The sequence below is a fragment of the Salvelinus alpinus genome, chromosome 3 (genome assembly GCF_045679555.1).
Source record: "Salvelinus alpinus chromosome 3, SLU_Salpinus.1, whole genome shotgun sequence".
NCBI lineage: Eukaryota > Metazoa > Chordata > Actinopteri > Salmoniformes > Salmonidae > Salvelinus > Salvelinus alpinus.
In genome coordinates this window covers 49,957,298-49,979,523 of record NC_092088.1, presented here as the reverse complement: position 1 = coordinate 49,979,523, position 22,226 = coordinate 49,957,298, and the positions used below count along the sequence as shown (strand labels likewise).

General features: G+C 40.9%; 1 protein-coding gene and 1 pseudogene across 2 annotated transcripts in view; both read right to left on the bottom strand.

Moving 5' to 3' along the window:
* LOC139570882 (protocadherin-15-like) overlaps nt 1-22,226 on the bottom strand; it is a 276,263-nt gene that overhangs the window by 8,325 nt on the left and 245,712 nt on the right. Inside the window, exons 30-33 of one of the 2 annotated variants that reach the window (XM_071393180.1) lie at nt 21,314-21,490; nt 18,296-18,511; nt 17,179-17,187; nt 16,670-16,786 (exon numbers count right to left, since the gene is read on the bottom strand). In XM_071393180.1, coding sequence (XP_071249281.1) covers nt 16,670-16,786; nt 17,179-17,187; nt 18,296-18,511; nt 21,314-21,490 — 519 coding nt within the window. Of the gene's footprint in view, nt 1-16,669; nt 16,787-17,178; nt 17,188-17,927; nt 18,512-21,313; nt 21,491-22,226 lie in introns of those variants that run through there. The other variant, XM_071393179.1, reaches the window with a different exon arrangement.
* LOC139570883 (uncharacterized) lies at nt 13,216-14,311 on the bottom strand (annotated as a pseudogene).

Below are 22,226 nucleotides of genomic sequence, written 5' to 3'. Positions count from 1 at the left end.
AAAATGATGTCATGGCTTTAGAAGCTTCTGATAAACTAATTTACATAATCTGAGTCAATTGGAGGTGTACCTGTGGATGTATTTCAAGGCCGACCTTCAAACTCAGTGCCTCTTTGCTTGACATCATGGGAAAATCAAAATAAATCAGACAAGACCTCAGAAAAACAATTGTAGACCTCCACAAGTCTGGTTCATCCTTGGGAGCAAATTCCACCTGCCTGAAGGTACCACGTTCATCTGTACAAACAATAGTACGCAACTATAAAAACCATAGGACCACGGAGTTGTCATACCGCTCAGGAAGGAGAAGTGTTCTGTCTCCTGGAGATGAACGTACTTTGGTGCGAAAAGTGCAAATCAATACCAGAACAACAGCAAAGGACCTTGTGAAGATGCTGGAAGAAACAGGTACAAATGTATCTATATCCACAGTAAAACGAGTCCTATATGGGCATAACCTGAAAGGCTGCTCAGCAAGGAAGAAGCCACTGCTCCAAAACCGCCATAAAAAAGGCAGACAACGGTTTGCAACTGCACATGGGGACAAAGATCATACTTTTTGGAGAAATGTCCTCTGGTCTGATGAAACAAAAATAGAACTGTTTGGCCATAATGACCATCGTTATGTTTGGAGGGAAAAGGAGGATACTTGCAAGCCAAAGAACACAATCCCAACCGTGAAGCACCGGGGTGGGAGCATCATGTTGTGGGGGTGCTTTGCTGCAGGAGGGACTGGTGCACTTCACAAAACAGATGGCATCATGGGGCAGGGCAATTATGTGGATATATTGAAGCAACATCTCAAGACATCAGTCAGAAAGTTAAAGCTTGGTTGCAAATGGGTATTCCAAATGGACAATGACCCCAAGCATACTTCCAAAGTTGTGGCAAAATGGCTTCAGGACAACAAAGTCAAGGTATTGGAGTGGCCATCACAAAGCCTCGACCTCAATCCCATAGAAAATTTGTGGGCAGAACTGAAAAAGCGTGTGCGAGCAATGAGGCCTACAAACCTGACTCAGTTACACCAGCTCTGTCAGGAGGAATGGGCCACAAATCACGCACCTTATTGTGGGAAGCTTGTGGAAGGCTACCCGAAATGTTTGACCCAAGTTAAACATTTTAAAGGCAATGCTATCAAGTACTAATTAAGTGTATGTAAACTTCTGTCCTACTGGGAATGTGATGAAACAAATAAAATCTAATATAAATCATTATCTTTACTATTGTTCTGACATTTCACATTCCTAAAATAAAGTGGTGATCCTAACTGACCTAAGACAGGGATTGTTACTAGGATTAACTATCAGGAATTGTGAAAAACTGAGTTTAAATGTATTTGGCTAAGGTGTATGTAAACTTACGACTTCAACTCTTTATATATGTATTTTAATTTATAGAGAGTGCATCATCTTTAATAGTTGAGTATCTGGAGCATCAGCATTTGCTGGTTCGATTTCAGGCTCAAAATGGCCAGAAACAAAGAACTTTCGTCTGAAACTCATCAGTCTATTCTTGTTCTGAGACATGAAGGCTATTCCATGCGAGAAATTTCCAAGAAACTGAAGATCTCGTACAACGTTGTGTGCTACTCCCTTCACAGAACAGTGCAAACTGGCTGTAACCGGAATAGAAAAAGGAGTGGGAGGCCCCGGTGCACAACTGAGCAAGAGGACATGTACATTAGAGTTTATATACATAAACATATATACACAATTGAACATGGTCTAATATACTGCCTGTACATTTGGTGATGGTCCATCACTGTTTAAATTTATTGCAAACTGACAAAAGTCAGCCATCAAGTCAGCATCCATCAGTCAATAAGATATCATTCTGACACCAAACTGATACATACTGAAACCAAACTCACTTTGTCCAACTCGTTTAGAAGCAAACTATCACATATTTCAGAGCAGGCCCAAAATTCACAGACCTTCTGTTTAAACCATAATAAAAACTTAAAACACGTAGTTATGTTCTAGCTGCAGGTCCAGTTCTGACATTATGTGTAGGCCTAGCTGAGGCAACCCCGTATCTCGAGTTTCGTCTCGATAGGTCATTTGGAGCCCGAGCAGCGACCTTAATTAGTGCTGAAAATGTACATTTTCCGGGCGTTTCTACGGGGTCCCTGAATGAGCTATCCGACAGAAACTTTAGGGAACGTCTCTATGGGCCGAGGCGGTTTCAATGCACATAGTCTTGTAATTCTGGGACTTTTCTAAACCTTCTAGAGCCACATAACTCACCGTGCACTATCGACTTAAAATTGACTTTTGATGGGTTTGTATCATTTGATTTCAACAACATGCCTACCACTTTGAAAATGCAAAATATTTTTATTGTGAAACAAACAAGAAAAAAACTTGAGTGTGCATAACTATTCACCCACCAAAAGTCAATTATTTGTAGAGCCACCTTTTTCAGCAATTACAGCTGCAAATCTCTGGGTCAATGTCTCTATAAGCTTGGCACATGTGGGCACTGGGATTTTGCCCTTTCTTCAAGGCAAAACTGCTCCAGCTCCTTCAAGTTGGATGGGCTCTGCTGGTGTACAGCAATCTTTAAGTCATACCATAGATTCTCAATTGGATTGAAGTCTGGGCTTTGACTAGGCCATTCCAAGACATTTAAATGTTTCCCTTTAAACCACTTGAGTGTTGCTTTAGCAGTATGCTTAGGGTCTTTGTCCTACTAGAAGGTGAACCTCCATCCCAGTCTCAAATCTCTGGAAAACTGAAAGGTTTCCCTCAAGAATATCCCTATATTTAGCGCCATCCATCATTCCTTCAATTCTGACCAGTTTCCCAGTCCCTGACAATGAAAAACATCCCCACAGCATGATGCTGCCACCACCATGCTTCACTGTGGGGATGGTATTCCCGGGTTGATGAGAGGTGTTGGGTTTGCGCCAGACATAGCATGTTCCTTGATGGCCAAAAAGCTAAATTTTAGTCTCATCTGACCAGAGTACCTTCTTCCATATGTTTGGGGAGTCTCTCACATGCCTTTTGGTGAACACCAAATGTATTTGCCTATTTTCTTTCTTTAAGCAATGGCTTTTTTTCTGGCCACTCTTCCCTAAAGCCCAGCTCTGTGGAGTATATGGCTAAAAGTGGTCCTATGGACAGATACTCCAATCTCTGCGGTGGAGCTTTGCAGATCCTTCAGGGTTATCTTTGGTCTCTTTGTTGCCTCTCTGATTAATGCCCTCCTTGCCTGGTCCATGAGTTTTGGTGGGCGGTCCTCTCTTGGCAGGTTTGTTTTCGTGCCATATTCTTTAACATTTTTAATAATCGATTTAAATGGTGCTCCGTGGGATGTTCAAAGTTTCAGATTTTTTTAATAACCCAACCCTGATCTGTACTTCTCCACAACTTTGTCCCTGACCTGTTTGTAGAGCTCCTTGGTCTTCATAGTGCCGCTTGCTTGGTGGTGCCCCTTGCTTAATGGTGTTGCAGACTCTAAGGCCTTTCAGAACAGGTGTATAGATACTGAGATCATGTGACAGATCATGTGACACTTAGATTGCACATAAGTGGACTTTATTTAACTTATTATGTGACTTCTGAAGGTAATTGGTTGCACCAGATGTTATTTAGGGGCTTCATAGCAAAGGGGGAACACATATGCACGCACCACTTTTCTGTTTAAAATGTTTTGCATTTTTTGAAACAAGTTATTTTTTTCATTTCACTTCACCAATTTGGGCTATTTTGTCTATGTCCATTACATGACATCCAAATAAAAATCAATTTAAATTAAAGGTTGTAATGAAACAAAATAGGAAAAACACTAAGGGGGGTGAATACTTTTGCAAGGCACTGTAAATAGGCCCTTTTAATTTGGTCTGTCTTACCATTCCAAATAATATTAAATATAATTTAAAAAGCAGGTCGCTAGGTGTAGGCAAAACCATAAGCAAATAGGTAAACTGTGATATGACTAAAAAGTTAGTCAGGGTGATTTTTCCACAAATAGACAGGTATTTTGCTTTCCATGGTAGCAAGATCTTATCTATTTTTGCTAAATTTCTGTTAAAATGTATTAGAGTGAGATAATTTCTTTCTTTCTGGATATGTATACCGAATATGTCCACATCCCCGTCAGACCATTTTATTGGTAAACTACACGGTAATGTAAAAGTTGCATTTTTTTGTGATCTAATACGTAATACAGGACATTTATCATAATTTGGTTTTAATCCAGAGAGGTAAGAAAAAGTATCTAGATCCTCTATGAGACTGTGGAGGGATTCTAATTGTGTATTTAAAAGAAAACATTAATCATAAGCGTACAATGACACAGTTGTTTTTTAGCCATGGATTTTTAAATCCCTTAATATTATTGTTGGTTATAATTTTAACAGCTAACATTTCGATGACAATAATAAACAGATATGCCGATAGTGGACAACCTTGTTTTACACCTCTTGATAGTTTAAACTTTCTGAGATGTAGTCGTTATTTTCTATTTTACACCTTTACTATTTTACACCTAGTGTTACTATACATAACTTTAACCCATTGTATAAGAGATTCTCCAAAATTGTAATATTCCAGGCATTTATATATAAACTCCAGTCGTAATTTATCAAAATCCTTTTCAAAGTCAGCTATGAAAACCAGGCCAGGCTTCCCAGATATTTCATAGTGTTCTATAGTTTCCAGTACTTGTCTCATATTATCTCCAATGTATTGTCCATGTTAAAAACATGTCTGAATAGGATGAATAATATCTGACAAAACCTTTTTAATTCTATGCGCTAAGCATTTAGCTAGAATTTTTGCATCACAACACTGAAGTGTAAGAGTCCTCAAATGTTTTAAATGGACTGGATCATTATATATACACCACTTGGATCCTGTTTCAGTAATAATGAAATCAGATCTTCTTGTTGAGTGTCCTATATTCTACAATTTATATAGGCGTGTTTAAAATATGCTAATAATGGTCCTCTGAGTATATAAAAAAAAGTTTGGTATACCTCCACTGGTATGCCATCCAGCCCTGGAGTTTTCCAGAACTTAAAGGATTTAATTGCATCAAGAAGTGCCTCCTCTGTAATTTGGCTTTCATTTAAGTCTTTCTGTACAGATGTTGTCGTGGAAAATCATTTCAAATACAACGCTTTCAAGAACTTGTAAAATCAAACATGCTTTTTATTACAATTGTATAGCCAACTGGCATGTCCCCGCGGAACACTCCCCGCGGAACACACACCGCTTCCCAACCCCGGTTCCAACATTTATACATAAATAGCATATGGGTCCACCCCATATGCAAATAAGCATACTTCCCCTAATTCTTCCTGCCATCATTATCTTTTTAGTTCAGGCTTCCTACTTGTTCACGCCTACTAACGCCCATTATCTGCTTTCAGTTAAATTATAATAGTGGCCAGACCCGTGCTTGTCTTAAAAATAATATATGTCCATCTATCCTATAGGCCTATATTTAACTCAATGCCCCAGCATGTTCTCTGGTATGTCCTTATTGGAATTGGCAGACTCTATGTCTCTTCTTATCATTAGTGTCCCGTTGCCTTAGGCATATTTCTCTGGTATGTGTCTTATTGGAATTGTCAGACTATATGTCTCTTCTACCATTAGCATCCAGTTGCCTTAGGCATATTTCTCTGGTATGTATCTGGTCAGTCTGTCAGCACAATGGAGAAAATAAGAGGGCCAGAACGTCCCTTAGTATATCTCCATTACCACAGTCTCATGATCAACGTGAACATGTGGTTCGTTACTTTAATGTTCAGCTGTCTTATGTTACTACTACAATGTTAATTTTACATTATTAATAGGAAAATAATCCATACAATTTGCTTTGGTTAGTGGAGATGGAGGAGACTGAAACGAAAACATATTCTTAAAATACTTTACTTTCTCATTCAAAATATTGTTTGGTGAATCATGAGTGACCCCAATATTTGTAACAAGTTTCAGTAAAACAAATTTGGTAGCATTTCTCTGCTGAAGATTGAAAAATAATTTGGTGCATTTTTCTCCATATTCCATCCAGTTCACTTTACTTTTATAATATATTACACTGGATCTTTCGTGAATAAGTTCCTCCATTTCTTTTTGTTTTTCCTCTAACTTACTCTGAGCCTCAATGGTACAGTTTTGCTATCTATCTGTACTGTTCGTACTTCAATTTCCTCTGTTAATATGGACAATTCTGCCCTAAATTTTTTAGATGAGTACTGAACTCCATAGCCTCTAAAGGAAGATGTAAAAGTGTCCCATGCAATAAGGGGATCTGCTGTACGTATGTTATTTTGGAAAAAGTCAGTTATAAATCTATTCTCTCCTACTTAAAAACAAATTATCATCCAGTAGGCTTTGATTAAATTTCCAATATCCTACCCCATGTGGAAATTCTGTAAGAATAATACATGTATGCCAATTACGTGATTCTGTCCCTTATCAACACTTTTTAAACATTTGGTGCCAGAAAGAATGACATAAGAAAGTAATCAAGACGACTTGCTTGATTAATCCTCCGCCATGTACGTATATCTCACTAGGTCAGGGTATTTAAGCCTCCATATATCCATGACATTCATGATTTCCTTAAGTGCCGGAGGGTGATAGTTTGTAGTATGATTTCCTTTACGGTCCATAAAGGTATTTAAAACAGTATTAATAATCTCCCACCATAATAATAGAGTCTATGTTGCTTGTAGATTTGATAAATTCGTATATATATTTTCAAAGAAGTGTGGATCATTATTATTTGGACTGTATAGGTTAATAAACCATATCTGTTTATGGTCCAATAACATATTTAAAATCCTCCATCTACCTTGAGGATCTGTTTGAACAATTTACACATTTGGATCAAAATTACTGTTAATTAATATCATCACCCATTTTGAATTTCTTTGCCCATGGGAGAAATATATTTTGCCCCTCCTCCCAGTCCTTTTTCCACAAAACTTCATCTGAAACTGTTAAAAGAGTTTCCTGTAAACAATAGATATTATATTCCTTCTCTTTTAGCCAGGTAAATACTGATCGTCTTTTCTTATTATCTGCTAAGCCATTACATTTATAACTGGCTATACTTATTTAATCAATTACCATAATGAGACACAAGTCAATTCTATTTATCATAATATATGTTTGAAAACCTACCATTAAAAAGTAGCATGATGATTGAATGTCTATATAGCTGTACCATGATATTTGCATTGCTACTAAGTAAACCTCCAATTGGTCCCCACTATTCCACCCGCTAAAACCCCTCCTCATGCCGAGTTGGGTTGTCATCCCAATGACTGGCAGACCACCCCCGACACACAGGATCCCATTTCCCTGGAGAGACCGGGACCCATCCTTCGAAACGAGCACACAGTGCCACCCACAGAACAGAATCAGATAAACCGCCAAAAGCATTTCCATCACCCTCACCTCGATTTGTATTATATATAGCTATTAAAAAATATATATATTTAAAAAATCCTGTTTATCTACATTTACATAATTAGATATTAATATTTGAAGTAATATAGGAAGTTTATGCAAAGGATTGTTACATCTTATCAGTTTTGCCATTACAAAAATTACATTTTGGCAAGCAATTATTATTTAGCGAACAATTATTGTGATTCATCCTATATTGTCCTTACATCTTTAACTTTCTCTTTAACTTTCTCACAACAGTTTTGGGACACACACACACACACACACACACACACACACACACACACACACACACACACACACACACACACACACACACACACACACACACACACACACACACACACACACACACACACACACACACACACACACAACCCATTTCCCCCACAAACATACACTCAGATGCTCAACAGTTGCACCATCCCAGAGCCCAACTCAAGAAAGGTCTTGATTTACAAATTAATATACAGTTGCAGCTATATGAGAAGGCCTGCAAAACCGAGCAAAAATTGGCAAAAATGTAGAGATTATATTAACCATTGTCATATCCTAGGTGATGGAGATCAGCTATACCCCCTTCCCCTAAAACACCTACCTGTGGTCCCCTGTTGTGACCATATTCCCAAGCATTTCTGTGCAGTCAGACCTTTGATGATTTTGTGCCACCAGGGCCACAATAATATGCCCCCTCTCTGAACGTCCGAGTGTGACCCCCTCCCCATGGGTTACTGCAGCTAGTGTTGCCAGCACTGCCCCTGCCTGGGTGGGGGCACGCCACCGGAATCCCCACTGGCTAGGTACAAGGTCGTCAATTTCTTTGTATATTATGCCCTCCCATCAGGGGGCTCTGGTTTTGCAGGACCAACCCTGCCAGGCAGGCTCAGAATCTTGAGGGGGCTGTGCTGCTCTAGAAGGTTTCTGACCGCATTTTGGCTGCATACAGGCAGCTTACAGCAGGCCCATAAAACAGATCGGGACTTCTCTTGAGTATCTGGGTCGTTTAGGTGGGCGTCTAGGGTATAGGGTTATTGACCGTTCTATCAAGATAGGACCATAAATAAATACATTTGATGTATATATATATTTTTTTTAATTGTTCCACAATGATAGGACAATAAATACATAAATTAGATGTGTCATTTATTTTAAAATGCAGATCCACCATGATAGGACAATAAATAAATACATTAGATGAGTATAATTCATTATAAAATGTATATCCATCATCTGCACAAAACTGAAAGCTCTCTCACAACCCCTGCTCACAGACATACATTGGTTCTGGGATATGCAACCATTTCCTTTCTCACTCACAGAATGTCACACTTTCCCAAACAACAAAAACACACACCACACCTTCCATCACAATACACCCACATACTGTGCCTCTGTCTGCTGTGTTTTTAGGTCCACCATGTTGAATTACTTACTTTGCAATTTCCTGTATCAAGCCATTGGTTGCATTTTTTATTAAAAAAATAATGCACACAGAAACATTGTTGTTATCTATTTATGTTCTTTCCTCCATTATAAAAATGACAGCTTGGCAGATCAAATGAAAAGTTGAATACATAATGAGGTGGGGGAGAAAGAAACAAGAAATAACTAAATACTCTACACTTAACAATAACCTGCTACTACTTTTTCGTCAGGAAACCCTAAACTTAAGTTGACATATCTAAGCAATTTCCTTCCCAATAGCAATTGGATAAATATTTTTATGGCACACAATTGTCTCTTGAATGCATTTGTTAGTACAATGTAAATATATGTGAAAAAATGTAATTGTTATTGCATTAAGTTCAAACATCTTTTGACTATGGTTAGCTTTGTGGGTGTCACAACATATAACTCATATCAGATTAATTTAGGCCAGGATTCAATCAGATCAGAGGTAACTTGTATTAGACGACAAAAGCATAGATTGTTATCACTTTGTTTGGGCGGTTTCGGAGGTGTAGGCTAACTGCGCTAGAGCTGTCAAATCCACAAGCGGCACCTGGTGTTACCTATCGCGGACATTGCCATTGGATTCTCCGAGTCTCATTTCATACAGTATATCACCTCAATTAGGCTGATATAAATCCTTATTATTATTTTGTTGAATGATTTTACATTTGAACGTCATTATTTCTACATAGCCTACACTTTCTTGTTCTGAACTTCTAAAGCGGGTGGGATATAAGGACGGGTGTTGTTTTGTGACAATGACTACAAGAGCAACCGATCACCAATTTGACAGCGCTAACACAGTTACACATCTAACACTGCCTAACCAAAAGAAATGGAAAGCTATGCGTTTGTCGGCTATCAGAGGTTACTTGAATCCTGGCCTTATTTTCAAGAATTTTAGTTTCTGGTTTGGAAAGCAGTATTGCACCCTTTTTTCAAAGGCATTCTTCATGCTTTACTCAATTGCGCCTCACACTATCCAATAGTAAATAAAGCAACACAGATTGTCCCCACAAAAAAAACTAACTCTGTGTCCCAGACATAGTGCATCTAAAGTCAATGAAAACATGGCTTAATGGAGCACCCCGGGACCTCACGGTCCAGTGGTATACTACTGTAGTGTGTCTTTGGGTCTGAGTAATGAGGACTCTCACTGGGAGGTCTATCATCATCGCTGGGAGAGCGATGACATGAACTTCCTCTGGAAAGCAGTCATCTGTTATTATTGGGCAAGGACCAGGGACAGATCATAGCCAATACGACCACACCTCCCAGTATGGGACTGGCTAGGTGGGAGTAGGGTTGATGAATGGCCTGCTGGGCTGGTGCAGTCTTTGGTAAGCACCAAGACAAGTGGCCCTTTGTACAGATACTGAAGGCAGTGAGCAGTAGGGGGGAGAGCGGGGACGCACAATCAGAAGAGTTGTCAACTCCATATAACTAATGAACACTTGAATACTAATGCATCCCGGATGAAACCAAGAGGAGGGAGTCTCTTCCTATCTTAGATGCAATGAATTCACTGTGAGGTAATGGTTTATGTTGACACAATAATTGCCATCAAAGGAACAAAAAAATATAATCACATCTGTTAGAAATTACAGCTGTATGGGCTGAAGCAAAAAAGCACACCTGAACCAGAAAATAGTATGTGAGCTGTGGGCCTTTTTGATAGAAGAGATTACCCCATGTGGTGAACACAGAATACACAATTAGCCAGACTTTGGTCTGTTCTTGAACACCAGGGGAAAGGCTGATGAATCAAATATAACTGTTATTGAGAAGGGATGAGGGAGGGTTAGAGGTGGAACAAACAGATGGAGTGAGGGAGAGGGAGAGCAGAGAGAAAAAAAGAGCTGCAGGAGCCTTGAAAAGAAGATTGATACCGATGGTAGTATGTCAGAGGGATAGATGAAAGGAATAACAAAAAGGGGTCAGGTAGAGAAATAAAGAGAGAACGAGCAAGAAAGGGAGAAGGAAAAGAAAGCGAAAGAGAGACAGAGATCGAGAGGACAAGAAAGAAAGAGTAAGAAAGAATAAAGAGAGAGTTTGTGTGGGTGAGGGAGTTAAGAGTAGAGGCTGACAGCTCTGAGGACAGCAGTGCCAGTGGTTGATGTTTAATTGGTTGACTAATAAGCCCCTTCCACAGAGCCGTAATGCAGCTACTAGTTTAGCATGCTGTGAGGATCTGTACAGACATTTTATTTGAATTTTTATTTCACCTTAATTTAACCAGGTAGGCTAGTTGAGAACAAGTTCTCATTTACAACTGCTACCTGACCAAGATAAAGCAAAGCAGTGCGACAAAAACAACAACACAGAGTTACACATAAACAAACGTACAGTCAATAACACAATGGAACAATCTATGTACAGTGTGTGCCAATGTAGAAGAGTAGGGAGGTAAGCCAATAAATAGGCCATAGAGGCAAAATAATTACAATTTAGCATTAACACTGGAGTGATAGATGTGCAGATGATGATGTGCAAGTAGAGATACTGGGGTGCAAAAGAGCAAAAGGATAAGTAACAATATGGGGATGAGGTAGTTAGGTGTGCTATTTACAGATTGGCTGTGTACAGGTACAGTGATCGGTAAGCTGCTCTGACAGCTGATGCTTGAAGTTAGAGAGGGAGATATAAGACTTCAACTTCAGTGATTTTTGCAATTCGTTACAGTCATTGGTAGCAGAGAACTGGAAGGAAAGGCGGCCAAATGAAATGTTGGCTTTGGGGATGACCAGGGAAATATACCTGCTGGAGCGTGTGCTATGGGTGGGTGTTGCTATGGTGACCAGTAAGCTGAGATAAGGCGGGGCTTTACCTAGCATAGACTTATAGATGACCTGGAGCCAGTGGGTTTGGCGGCGAATATGTAGTGAGGGCCAGCCCCGAGAGCATACAGGTCGCAGAGGTGGGTAGTATATGGGGCTTTAGTGACAAAACGGATGGCGCTGTGATAGACTACATCCATTTTGCCGAGTAGAGTGTTGGAGGCTATTTTGTAAATTACATCACCGAAGTCAAGGATCGGAGGATAGTCAGTTTTACGAGGGTATGTTTGGCACCATGAGTGAAGGAGGCTTTGTTACGAAATAGGAAGCCAATTCTAGATTTAATTTTGGATTGGAGATGCTTAATGTGAGTCTGGAAGGAGAGTTTATAGTCTAACCAGACACCTAGGTATTTGTAGTTCTCCACATATTCTAAGTCAGACCCGTTCAGAGTAGTGATGATAGTCTGGCGGGAGGGTGCGGGCAGCAATCGGTTGAAGAGCATGCACTTAGTTTTACTAGCATTTAAAAGCAGTTGGAGGCCACAGAAGGAGTGTTGTATGGCATTGAAGCTCGTTTGGTGGTTTGTTAGCACAGTGTCCAAAGAGGGACCAGATGTATACAGACATGTCCCCTAGGAGTTAACTTTCTCCATGCACAACATCATCAGCCTACTGATAAACCCACAGCTTCAACTACCAATTCCCAATGGCAAACATCTAGAGAAATATCTGAACTCTGTGTCACACTCTATTCCATCCCCTCTTCAGATCACTTTATAAAGTTTGTAGAATTCAATGTTGTTCTGGAAACTTTCAATTTTCCTGCACTCTTAAACAAATAAAATGTCCTTGCATGGTTTTGAAATAAGTAAATGGGACTGCGCTTTTCTCATGAAACTCTTTTCTTCAGGATGTATTATATAGATTTTGTGGCTATTCTGATCGAATGCACTGTCCTCTGTGATTAATAAGAGCTCTCCACTCAACAGGGTACTCATGGGAAATAAAAAACCATTAGGCTCACAATGTGAAGCTTCTGATTGGATACTATCAAGGGAGAGTGGGTTTAGAAGAAGTTTGTTTGTATGAATGAGTCATAAAGGCTCTAAAGTTATCCATCTACATACTCACATAGACCTTGGTTCAATCCCTGTGAGTTCCCTTCCTTCTCCCAACCTCTTCACCTATCTCTATTTCTAAAGCATTGAACATAATAGACCACTCTCGTTAAAAAAAACTATTGTATGGGAGTACAACATAAAAGGAGTACTTTTTATGTAGGTCCATTTCAACATATTGCTCAAGCCTTGAGAACTTAATGGAATATTTCTAGCAGAACAGGAGGTAGGTAGAGGATGGTTGGTGACAGAAAAAAAACAAGGTGTTATACATTTGGGAAGATGACAGTGTTTGATATTTAAATATTTTCCTCAGTTTAAACCTCTTAAGGATCGGCCCCTTTTTCTGAAAACCTATGGGATCTTTCCGCTTACTTAGATCCCACTTGCTGTTAGTTGTGATGACATGATTATTATAAAATAAACTATTTTGTTGATGATAACACTTACAAAAACATCAGACAGAGAATATCAGAAAGTGGTGGATTGGGATGGAAAGTGATTGCTTAGTTCCTCATTCACAGACTCTGCGTTGGACTGGTTTGATTGGCTCTGCTCCTGGACCTCTGAGGTCACATTGTTAGTGCTTTGTTGGCTTGTTTCCAGCTCAGAGGAGTTCGTTTTTTTGGTTGAGTTTGGTAGGTCCACAGATTCTGTGCTGGTCAGGTTTGGCTGGTTTGGTTCCTCACAGGACCCAGATCTGCTTTGTGTCCGAGTTCCTTCTGGTTCCGAGGGGCCCGGGAGGAGACAGGGCAGAGTGAGGAAAAGGGCGGCAGGGAGGTTGGGACAAACTGAACAGTGTGGCGTGGCCATCCAAAAGAGGGAGAAAAAGGGGATGGAGGTGGTGGGGGCAGTGGTGGAGGGGCATGATTCCAGACAGCAGGAGAGGGAGGGAAAGAGGGAGGGTGAGAATGATCAGGCTCGCTGTAGTGAGGATTGGAGGGTGCAGGGGGAGGAGATGAGGAAGGAGTTGGAGAAGGATATAAGGGAGAAGGAGGAGGAGGAGAAGGAGGGGGAGGACTAGAATGAGGCGATTGAGAAGAGGAATGAGGTGGAGGGGGAGGTGACAGATTCTCAGGCGGGTCAGGGATGATCTCCACCGTTATCTCGCAGGGCTCAGCGGTTATGTAGCTGGAGATGCTGCAGCTGAACTTCCTGGGGACAGGCTGGGTGGGCTTCTGGGCCAGTGGCGTGGAGCCCTCCCCCTGTGTGATGATGATACGGGGGGCACATCCTTCCCTATTGACATGTGGCTGTGGGTGCGGATCATGATGGAGAACAGGCTCTCCGCACTCAGCTCCAGCATGTCAATGCTGTCCCGGTTCCGCAGTAGTGGAAGGAAAGTCAGGGAGCCCCTGGAGTCACGCGCTCCCCTGGGGCATCTCTCCTGCATGGCCTGACCGACAGCTTGCTCTCCTCTGTGTTGCGGCTGCTCTGGACATCATAACCCTCCAAGCCATCCTGGCCCTTCATCCCAGCCTGGAGCAGCTGCAGCTCCCACTGGACCGGGTCCAGCAGAGCCTGTATCTTCAGCAACTCGTACCCCTCTGACCCTCCATAGAGAATGGTCGGTATGATACAGGCCTTCCCAGACCCTCCAGAGGGGGAGGGGGAAAAAGAGCCCTCTCTCCCTGTCCCATAGGGACTGCTGATGTTCCCATCTTCTTCATTGTAGAGAGTGGATTGGTAGTGGTCAGGGGGTGGTGGTCTGACAGAAAGGGGGTGGTGGTCTGACAGAAAGGGGGTGGTGGTCTGACAGAAAGGGGGTGGTGGTCTGACAGAAAGGTGACGTTGCTCTTTGACTTGGGCAGGTTGTTGTGCAGTGACCCGTTGTTACAGAAGGAGATGGCACAACAGGTGAAGCTGCTAAAGCTGCTCTGGCGGTTGGCTTCCTCAATCATAGACTGTTTAGCCCTGTCCCATTAAGAAAGAGTTGAAACACAGGTGAAGGAAGGATGAAGGGTGAGGAAGCAGAGGAGAAGGGGTGAGGATGGTGCTACAGACTGTTATTCCAGAATTCTTCATAATAGTATTATGATTATAGTAAGAAACAATATAAAATATGTGATTTGGACTCAAAGGTAGTGCAGCAGGGTAGAGCATGTGTATTATGGTGGATACAGTATCAGAGTAATTTGATGAAAAATGGATTTGAAGTTAAATGTATTATAACAGCAGTTCAACTGTCAATATCTGGACAGGAGATAAATTATCCACTCAAAACATCGCAAGTACATCAGCTAAGGAGTATTGGTGTCTCTAAGGGGTCTTTGTCCTGGTTTGCTAACTACCTCTCTCAAAGAGTACAGTGTATATAGTCAGAACATCTTTATGTCTCAGCCACTGCCTGTCAACAAGGGAGTACTCCAAAGCTCGATCCTAGACCCCACGCTCTCCTCAATTTACATCAACAACATAGCTCAGGCAGTAGGAAGCTCTCTCATCCATTTATATGTAGATGATACAGTCTTATACTCAGCTGGCCCCTCCCTGGATTTTGTGATAAATGCTTTACAACAAAGCTTTCTTAGTGTCCAACATGCTTTCTCTTCCCTTAACCCTGTTCTGAACACCTCTAAAACAAAGGTCATCTGGTTTGGTAAGAAGAATACCCCTCTCCCCACAGGTGTGATTACTACCTCTGAAGGTTTAGACTCTAAACCTTCAGAGGTAGTAATCACACCTGTGGGGAGAGCTCTAAACTTTAGAGCTTGAGGTAGTCACCTCATACAAGTACTTGGGAGTATGGCCAACCAAGCCGCACTGCTTCTTAACACAGCGCGCCTCCAACCCGGAAGCCAGCCGCACCAATGTGTCGGAGGAAACACTGTGCACCTGGCCCCCTTGGTTAGCGCGCACTGCGCCCGGCCCGCCACAGGAGTCGCTGGAGCGCGATGAGACAAGGATATCCCTACCGGCCAAACCCTCCCTAACCCGGATGACGCTAGGCCAATTGTGCGTCGCCCCACGGACCTCCCGGTCGCGGCCGGCTGCGACAGAGCCTGGGCGCGAACCCAGAGACTCTGGTGGCACAGCTAGCGCTGCGATGCAGTGCCCTAGACCACTGCGCCACCCGGGAGGCCCTAATTTATGCTTTTTTTAAAAAGTATTATTATTTTCTTATCCCAGCCCCCGTCCCCACAGGAGGCCTTGTGCCTTTTGGTAAGCCGTCATTGTAAATAAGAATTTGTTCTTAACTGACTTGCCTAGTTAAATAAAGGTTCAATAAAAATGTCATTAAAAAAATAGTACAAAAATCTAAAATCTAATCATAATTGAGTTGAAGAAATCAAAGCACAGTCACAGAGGTACTTCCATTTTATGGATGATAGGACATAAGCTATTAGCGTCTAAAGAAGCAGGGAGGATCACTTTTTGTGGAGGCAAAAATGGTGTCGTAAGAGTATTACCTAGCATCCCTGACATTATACCACTATATTCCAATACAAATTATCTAACGTTGTATAGTACTTTAATAATATCTCAGATACAGCTACAATAAAATATTAAGTAAATGTCAATTAAAAATATTCAAGAACAGGGTTAGGAGACTAGCCACTATCTCAAAGCAAAGTTGTGTCTAAGCTCAAACACTCTTGTTTTGCTATTTGACCCTACATATGGACTAGGCAAAAGCATTGGGTGCAGTCCTTAAAATGTCTAAAGCTCAACATGACTTGCTTGAAAGACCGATGTCTGTTGTTAGTCCATTGTTGGTGGACAAAGGCCTTTTTAGTCAAGAAATTGTTTTGCTGTTTGAAAAATAGGCAATGTCCTAACATACGCAAACTATATCGTATGCACAAATAGGCATTACTCATCGGTATATGGTACCTGAAACCGGAAATGAGGGGGTTAGGAGGAAGCGTTCAAAGGTGACTTACATGCTGCTGTTCCCCAGTTCCTCGTAGAGATTGGCTGTCGAGGCACGTGGAGGGGCAGACTTTCCCGCTGGTAGAGCCTGCTGAATCTTGGCAGTTTTGGCACATTCCGCCTGTCTCCTGAAGTTCAAATAAAGTTTAACCAGTTTGAGTCCATCCACTGCCCTTTGTTTCTATAACATTCTATAACATCCCCATGAAGGCTACATGTCTTTGGTGATTGAAGTGATTGAAGATTAGCACAGTATGTGGCTAATTTTAACTGACTGAGATAAAAATGTATAAAACTTGATAAAAAGGCAAGTCATTGTCTTTCCCAATTACTGGGGATTTAAACCCATTTGAAGGGGATGACTTGAACTTGAATGTTTGCACTTTTCTCTTAATTGCAATATTGTTATTCTGACTCCTTGATCAATCTTTAAATGACTATTTAGTATTGAGGACCATGTAGCGTGCACACTCAACAGCATAAAAGAGAGATCACTCATATCACATGGACAGTTACTCACTCTTTGAATCTGGTGGATGGTTAACCAGACAGTGCGGGATACAAGGGGAGCAGAGGGAAAAAGAAAACACAACAGACCTTCAATTATACAATTAGTTAATTCCTATTTTGTTAATACAACACAATGAGAAACATTAATTAAATTGGGAATTGGAGATGCCTCAATGCTCCTGCAACTCCATAAAATGTTAATGTTTAGTGGTTGTTAAGGTTCCTTTTGAAAAACACATCGCTTTAGGTGAAACAATGTGCATTATTCATGAGAATCCTATAAGGTTCTTCACATAATAGACAGGCTTTGGATAAAACACCCTATCAAAGAGCTCAGCTTATTTCACAACTGTATATAATAATAAGAGTCCTTTGTAACAAATTCTACTCTATTTCTTAGCTCACAATATTATGCAAAGCATCAGGCTCTCCAAGCTACAGTATGTCTGCAGGAACTCAAGAAGCTTTTTCATTTTTCTTTTGTTATCAGCATGATTTATTCACACCAAAATGCAATTACCCCAGAGGAGTGAAACGACAATGTTTGCATCAGAATATTCTCCCAGACATAACGTTGCACAAACTAGCACATCATATCTATTTCTGCAATGTGAGTGTGTGTGTGTATGTGTTTGTTCAGCTCAGGGTAACCACTCTGACCCATCTGCTAAGTATAAACATTACCCAGACATACGTGTTTTTTTGTAACACACCCAGTGGATTCACACGGCACATAGAACAACATAGAGGTGTGGCTGTGTGTGTGTATCTGTGTGTGTGTATCTGTATGTGTGTGATGGTGGTTGTGATGGGGTAGTGGAGGAGTGAAGACGCACCGTGACGGTCACAATTGGCTTTGGAAATTTGTCACAAACGATTGTAAATGAATCTGCTTTCAAAGTGCGTGAACAGGAACATTAGATCGAGAAATTAGATTGATGGTGTATGCTGTTAGCATCACTAATTAGTTAGAGAGAGAGAGACAGGAAGAGCTGTGCTCGGCTGAATAACTGGCACCATGCACATTTCCTTAGTCTCACCAAACTACAGTGCTATCTTTGAAAGGCAACCATTACCATACACACACATGGTGCGTGTAGCTACGACAACAGCGGTTGTTCACTCACTGTTTGTAGGTAACCATGATGATGACGATGGCGGGGATGCAGCAGAGGATGATGATGATGGCGAGGGCAAGCAGCGCCCCCTCTGTGTGGCCCACGGCCTGGGCAGGCTTTTTCACTCTGGCCATGATGGGCGTGCGGATCTCCAGGATGTGTCCTCTCTGACCCAGGTAGGGCTGGAACTCCTTGTTGATGTCCACCAGCTTCCCGTCCAGAGACCTGCCGGACGAAACACAGTCAGTCAGTCACACAACACTGTAAAACCATGAAACATGTGACACGTTTATAACCTAAATGTCAGTGTTTAAAACGTAAACATTAGGCATTTAGATTTGCCAATAAGTGTTCTTATCTTAAACACAGGCGTTTAGAATGCAAGATTAAACATGATAGTCAACATGATACGCAAATCAAACTACCTGTAGCTCAGGACCTGAAGCAAGGATATTGATACCATTTGAAAGGAAACACTTTAAAGTTTGTGGAAATGTGAAATTAATGTAGGAGAATTAGATCTAGTAAAAGATAATACAAAGAAAAACATGCGTTTTTTTGTACAACACTCCTTCCGTGGCCTCCAACTGCTTTTAAATGCTTGTAAAACTAAATGCATGCTCTTCAACCGATTGCTGCTCGCACCTGCCCGCCCGACTAGCATCACTACTCTGGACAGCTTTGACTTAGAATATGTGGACAACTAAAAATACCTAGGTGTCTGGCTAGACTGTAAACTCTCCTTCCAGACTCATATTAAGCATCTCCAATCCAAAAGTAAATCTAGAATTGGGTTCCTATTTCGCAACAAAGCCTCCTTCACTCACGCTGCCAAACATACCCTCGTAAAACTGACTATCCTACCGATCCTTGACTTCGGCGATGTCATTTACAAAATAGCCTCCAAAACTCTACTCAGCAAACTGGATAAATTCTATAACAGTGCCATCCGTTTTGTCACCAAAGCCCCATATTCCGATCCCATAGAGGTCATCAGACTGTTAAAATAGCCATCACTAGCCGGCTTCCACCTGGTTACGCAACCCTGCACCTAAAAGGCTGCTACCCTATTTAAATAGACTTGGAATCACTGGCCACTTTAATAATGTTTAAATACTGTTTACATACTGCTTTACTCATCTCATATGTATATAGTGTATTCTATTCTACTGTATTTTAGTCAATGCCACTCCGACATTGCTCGTTCTAATATTTTATAATTCTTAATTCCATTCTTTTACTTTTAGATTTGTGTGTATTGTTGTGAATCATTTTTAGATACTACTGCACTGTTAGATACTACTGCACTGTTGGAGCTAGGAACACAAGCATTTCGCTACACCCGCAATAACATCTGCAAAATATGTGTATGTGACCAAAAATGTTTTATTTGATTTGAGATTATTTTTCTAATCAAGTCACATGTTGTTGTTTGTTTATACTCCTGGAAAAACTCCCTATGGAGGATGAAAACATTAAAACCCTTTACACAGACAAAGAAACAACCACTGCGATTAGACAATAAAATGAACAGGGTTGAGCTTGCTGTATACAGGGTTGCATCACGTAGGCCTTTGCATCTGTTTTTAAAAAGATACTTATCATGTCATCACTATTGTGTTGATGGATTAATTACATTCAATAATTTTGGATTAAAAAGGCCTAGACACCAGAAGTGTGAATATTATCACATTCGAATTTTCACAGAACACAAATAAAGGGTTTATTTTAGAGTAGAAATACACAGCTTAGGCTATAAAAACATGACATTGCGTTTCCTCTGGCCAGGCCCAGATCAGAGCTTCTCTAGGATTCCTGCAGCTGTGGTTGTTATCAGTAGGTTATAGTTGATTAGATTGAAGTACAGAGTAATTGTGCACAATTACAAATCATTAGGCATTTTATTTGAATAAGTGAATTCACTTATACCCACGTTTTCAGTCACAATTTGCCTTTACCACATGTAATGATTTTCATGATACTGATAAACGTGAAGCCTGATTTGTTGTATGCTAGGCCTACTGTAGTTCTATATTTGGGCTAATCGTTATTTTTGATAGGCTAACGTTACTTGATGAAGACATGCTGTTATAGCATCTCAGTGCTTTTAGCTAAAATGTAATGACTGTAAACTTCTGACGAGAAAATAAAGCCTGCACGTACATGCTTGTGAATTGTCACATTGTTCAAAAGTGTAATATGGTTTGGTTGCATTATTCAATAGTGTAATATAATTTGGTTGCATTATTCAATAGCGTAAATGTTTTAGAAAAAAATATTTCTGGCATTGTTGAATAGTTTGTGCTTACTGGCTCGTGGCTACTGTGACATTTACAATACATTTGACTTGTGGACCAAGAATGTCACGTTGCCATTCACAACGAAAGATAAGGCAAGGATGTAATGTGAATTAAAAAGTTGAATTCTCTTTCGCCACCCCACTCCTCATGCTCTCCTTCTTATCTTGTAGGGGAAGTAGGGCCTAACCCTGTATGAGATAAATGGGAGCAACATGGTTCTGCTGTGAAAAGTGTTACAAAAGCACTTTTCACCTGCGCCTTTACAGTGTAAAAAAGCATTTCACCTGCTTTGTAAGAGGGGAACCCTGGGCGCTGAGGAGTGTCTCACTCTCTCTTCATACAGGGGGATAAATGCTAAGATTGCATTTCTCCAGAATGTTGGAGCCTCTTGGAGGCTTAGTATCAGCCACTGATGGATTGATGGAATAGTACCTCCCTTTCTCTCTCTCTCACATAAACATTTCCTCTCTCTCTCCACCCTCCCCACCATTCTGGTGAGTGACTGAATTAACACACCCTGCTGGGGGACAGGGGCCTTTGGATAGAAGGAAAGGGCCTGGGGATGTGTGGAGAGAGATAGAGAAGGAAAAAAATGCATTTGCTGACTAATTCATAGGGTAGAAGGGAGGATAAGACAAAGAATGTATGTAGCAAGATAAAAAGAGAGAAGAGGAGAGAGAGAGACAAGGGTAAATAGCCTTTAATTTAATTGTGTTGGCTCACTCACTTAAAGAGCTCCTGGCGTGATATGGCCCTGTTGGTCAGAGGGTCAATGGCATACACCATCAGGTCTGACTTGGTGTAGTCCTCCTGGTCAAAGCCGTCTCCGAACAGCTGCGGCCCGATGGACTCCACCACCACCTTGGCCCCTGGGATCTGGTCCTGGACGTATCGCTCCATAATACTGATATTTGGGAGACAAAACCAATGTGGTATGTTCATTTTTTAAATAAAGTATAGTACAGCACCAAGACTTTCTGTACATTTCAACGGTAAAACACTGTAGAATGCACAGGACAATACTGCAAATCTGTTTTACAGCATCGATGCTGTAGATTGCACTGCACTATGGGTAAAATGCTGAAAATACTGTTAATATCTGGAATTAGAAGACTCCTGTAAAAATTCCACGAACATACTGTATTTATTTACAGTAATAGCTTATGCTTACTGTAAATTCAAATGATCAGTTTCAGGCACCAACCTCATGCCGTCAGGTGAGACACATGAAGCTCAGACTATTGTAATAAATATCTTCTTGAAGCTGCTGTGAAGTGGAATAGTATTTTCAGAAGCTGCTGGTTAGGTACCTTGACTTTATAAGTATCTTTATTGCTGGCCAACATTGAATTACGGCATGTTTTCTTAGCTACAGTACCAGTCAAAAGTTTGGGCACACCTACACATTCAAGGGTTTTTCTTTCTTTTTACTATTTTCTACATTGTAGAATAGTAGTGAAGACATCAAAACTATGAAATAACACATATGGAATAATGTAATAACCCCCCAAAAGTGTCAAACACATCAAAATATATTTTATATTTGGGATTCTTCAAAGTAGCCACCCTTTGCCTTGATGACAGCTTTGCACACTCTTGGTATTCTCTCAACCAGCTTCATGAGGAATGCTTTTCCAACA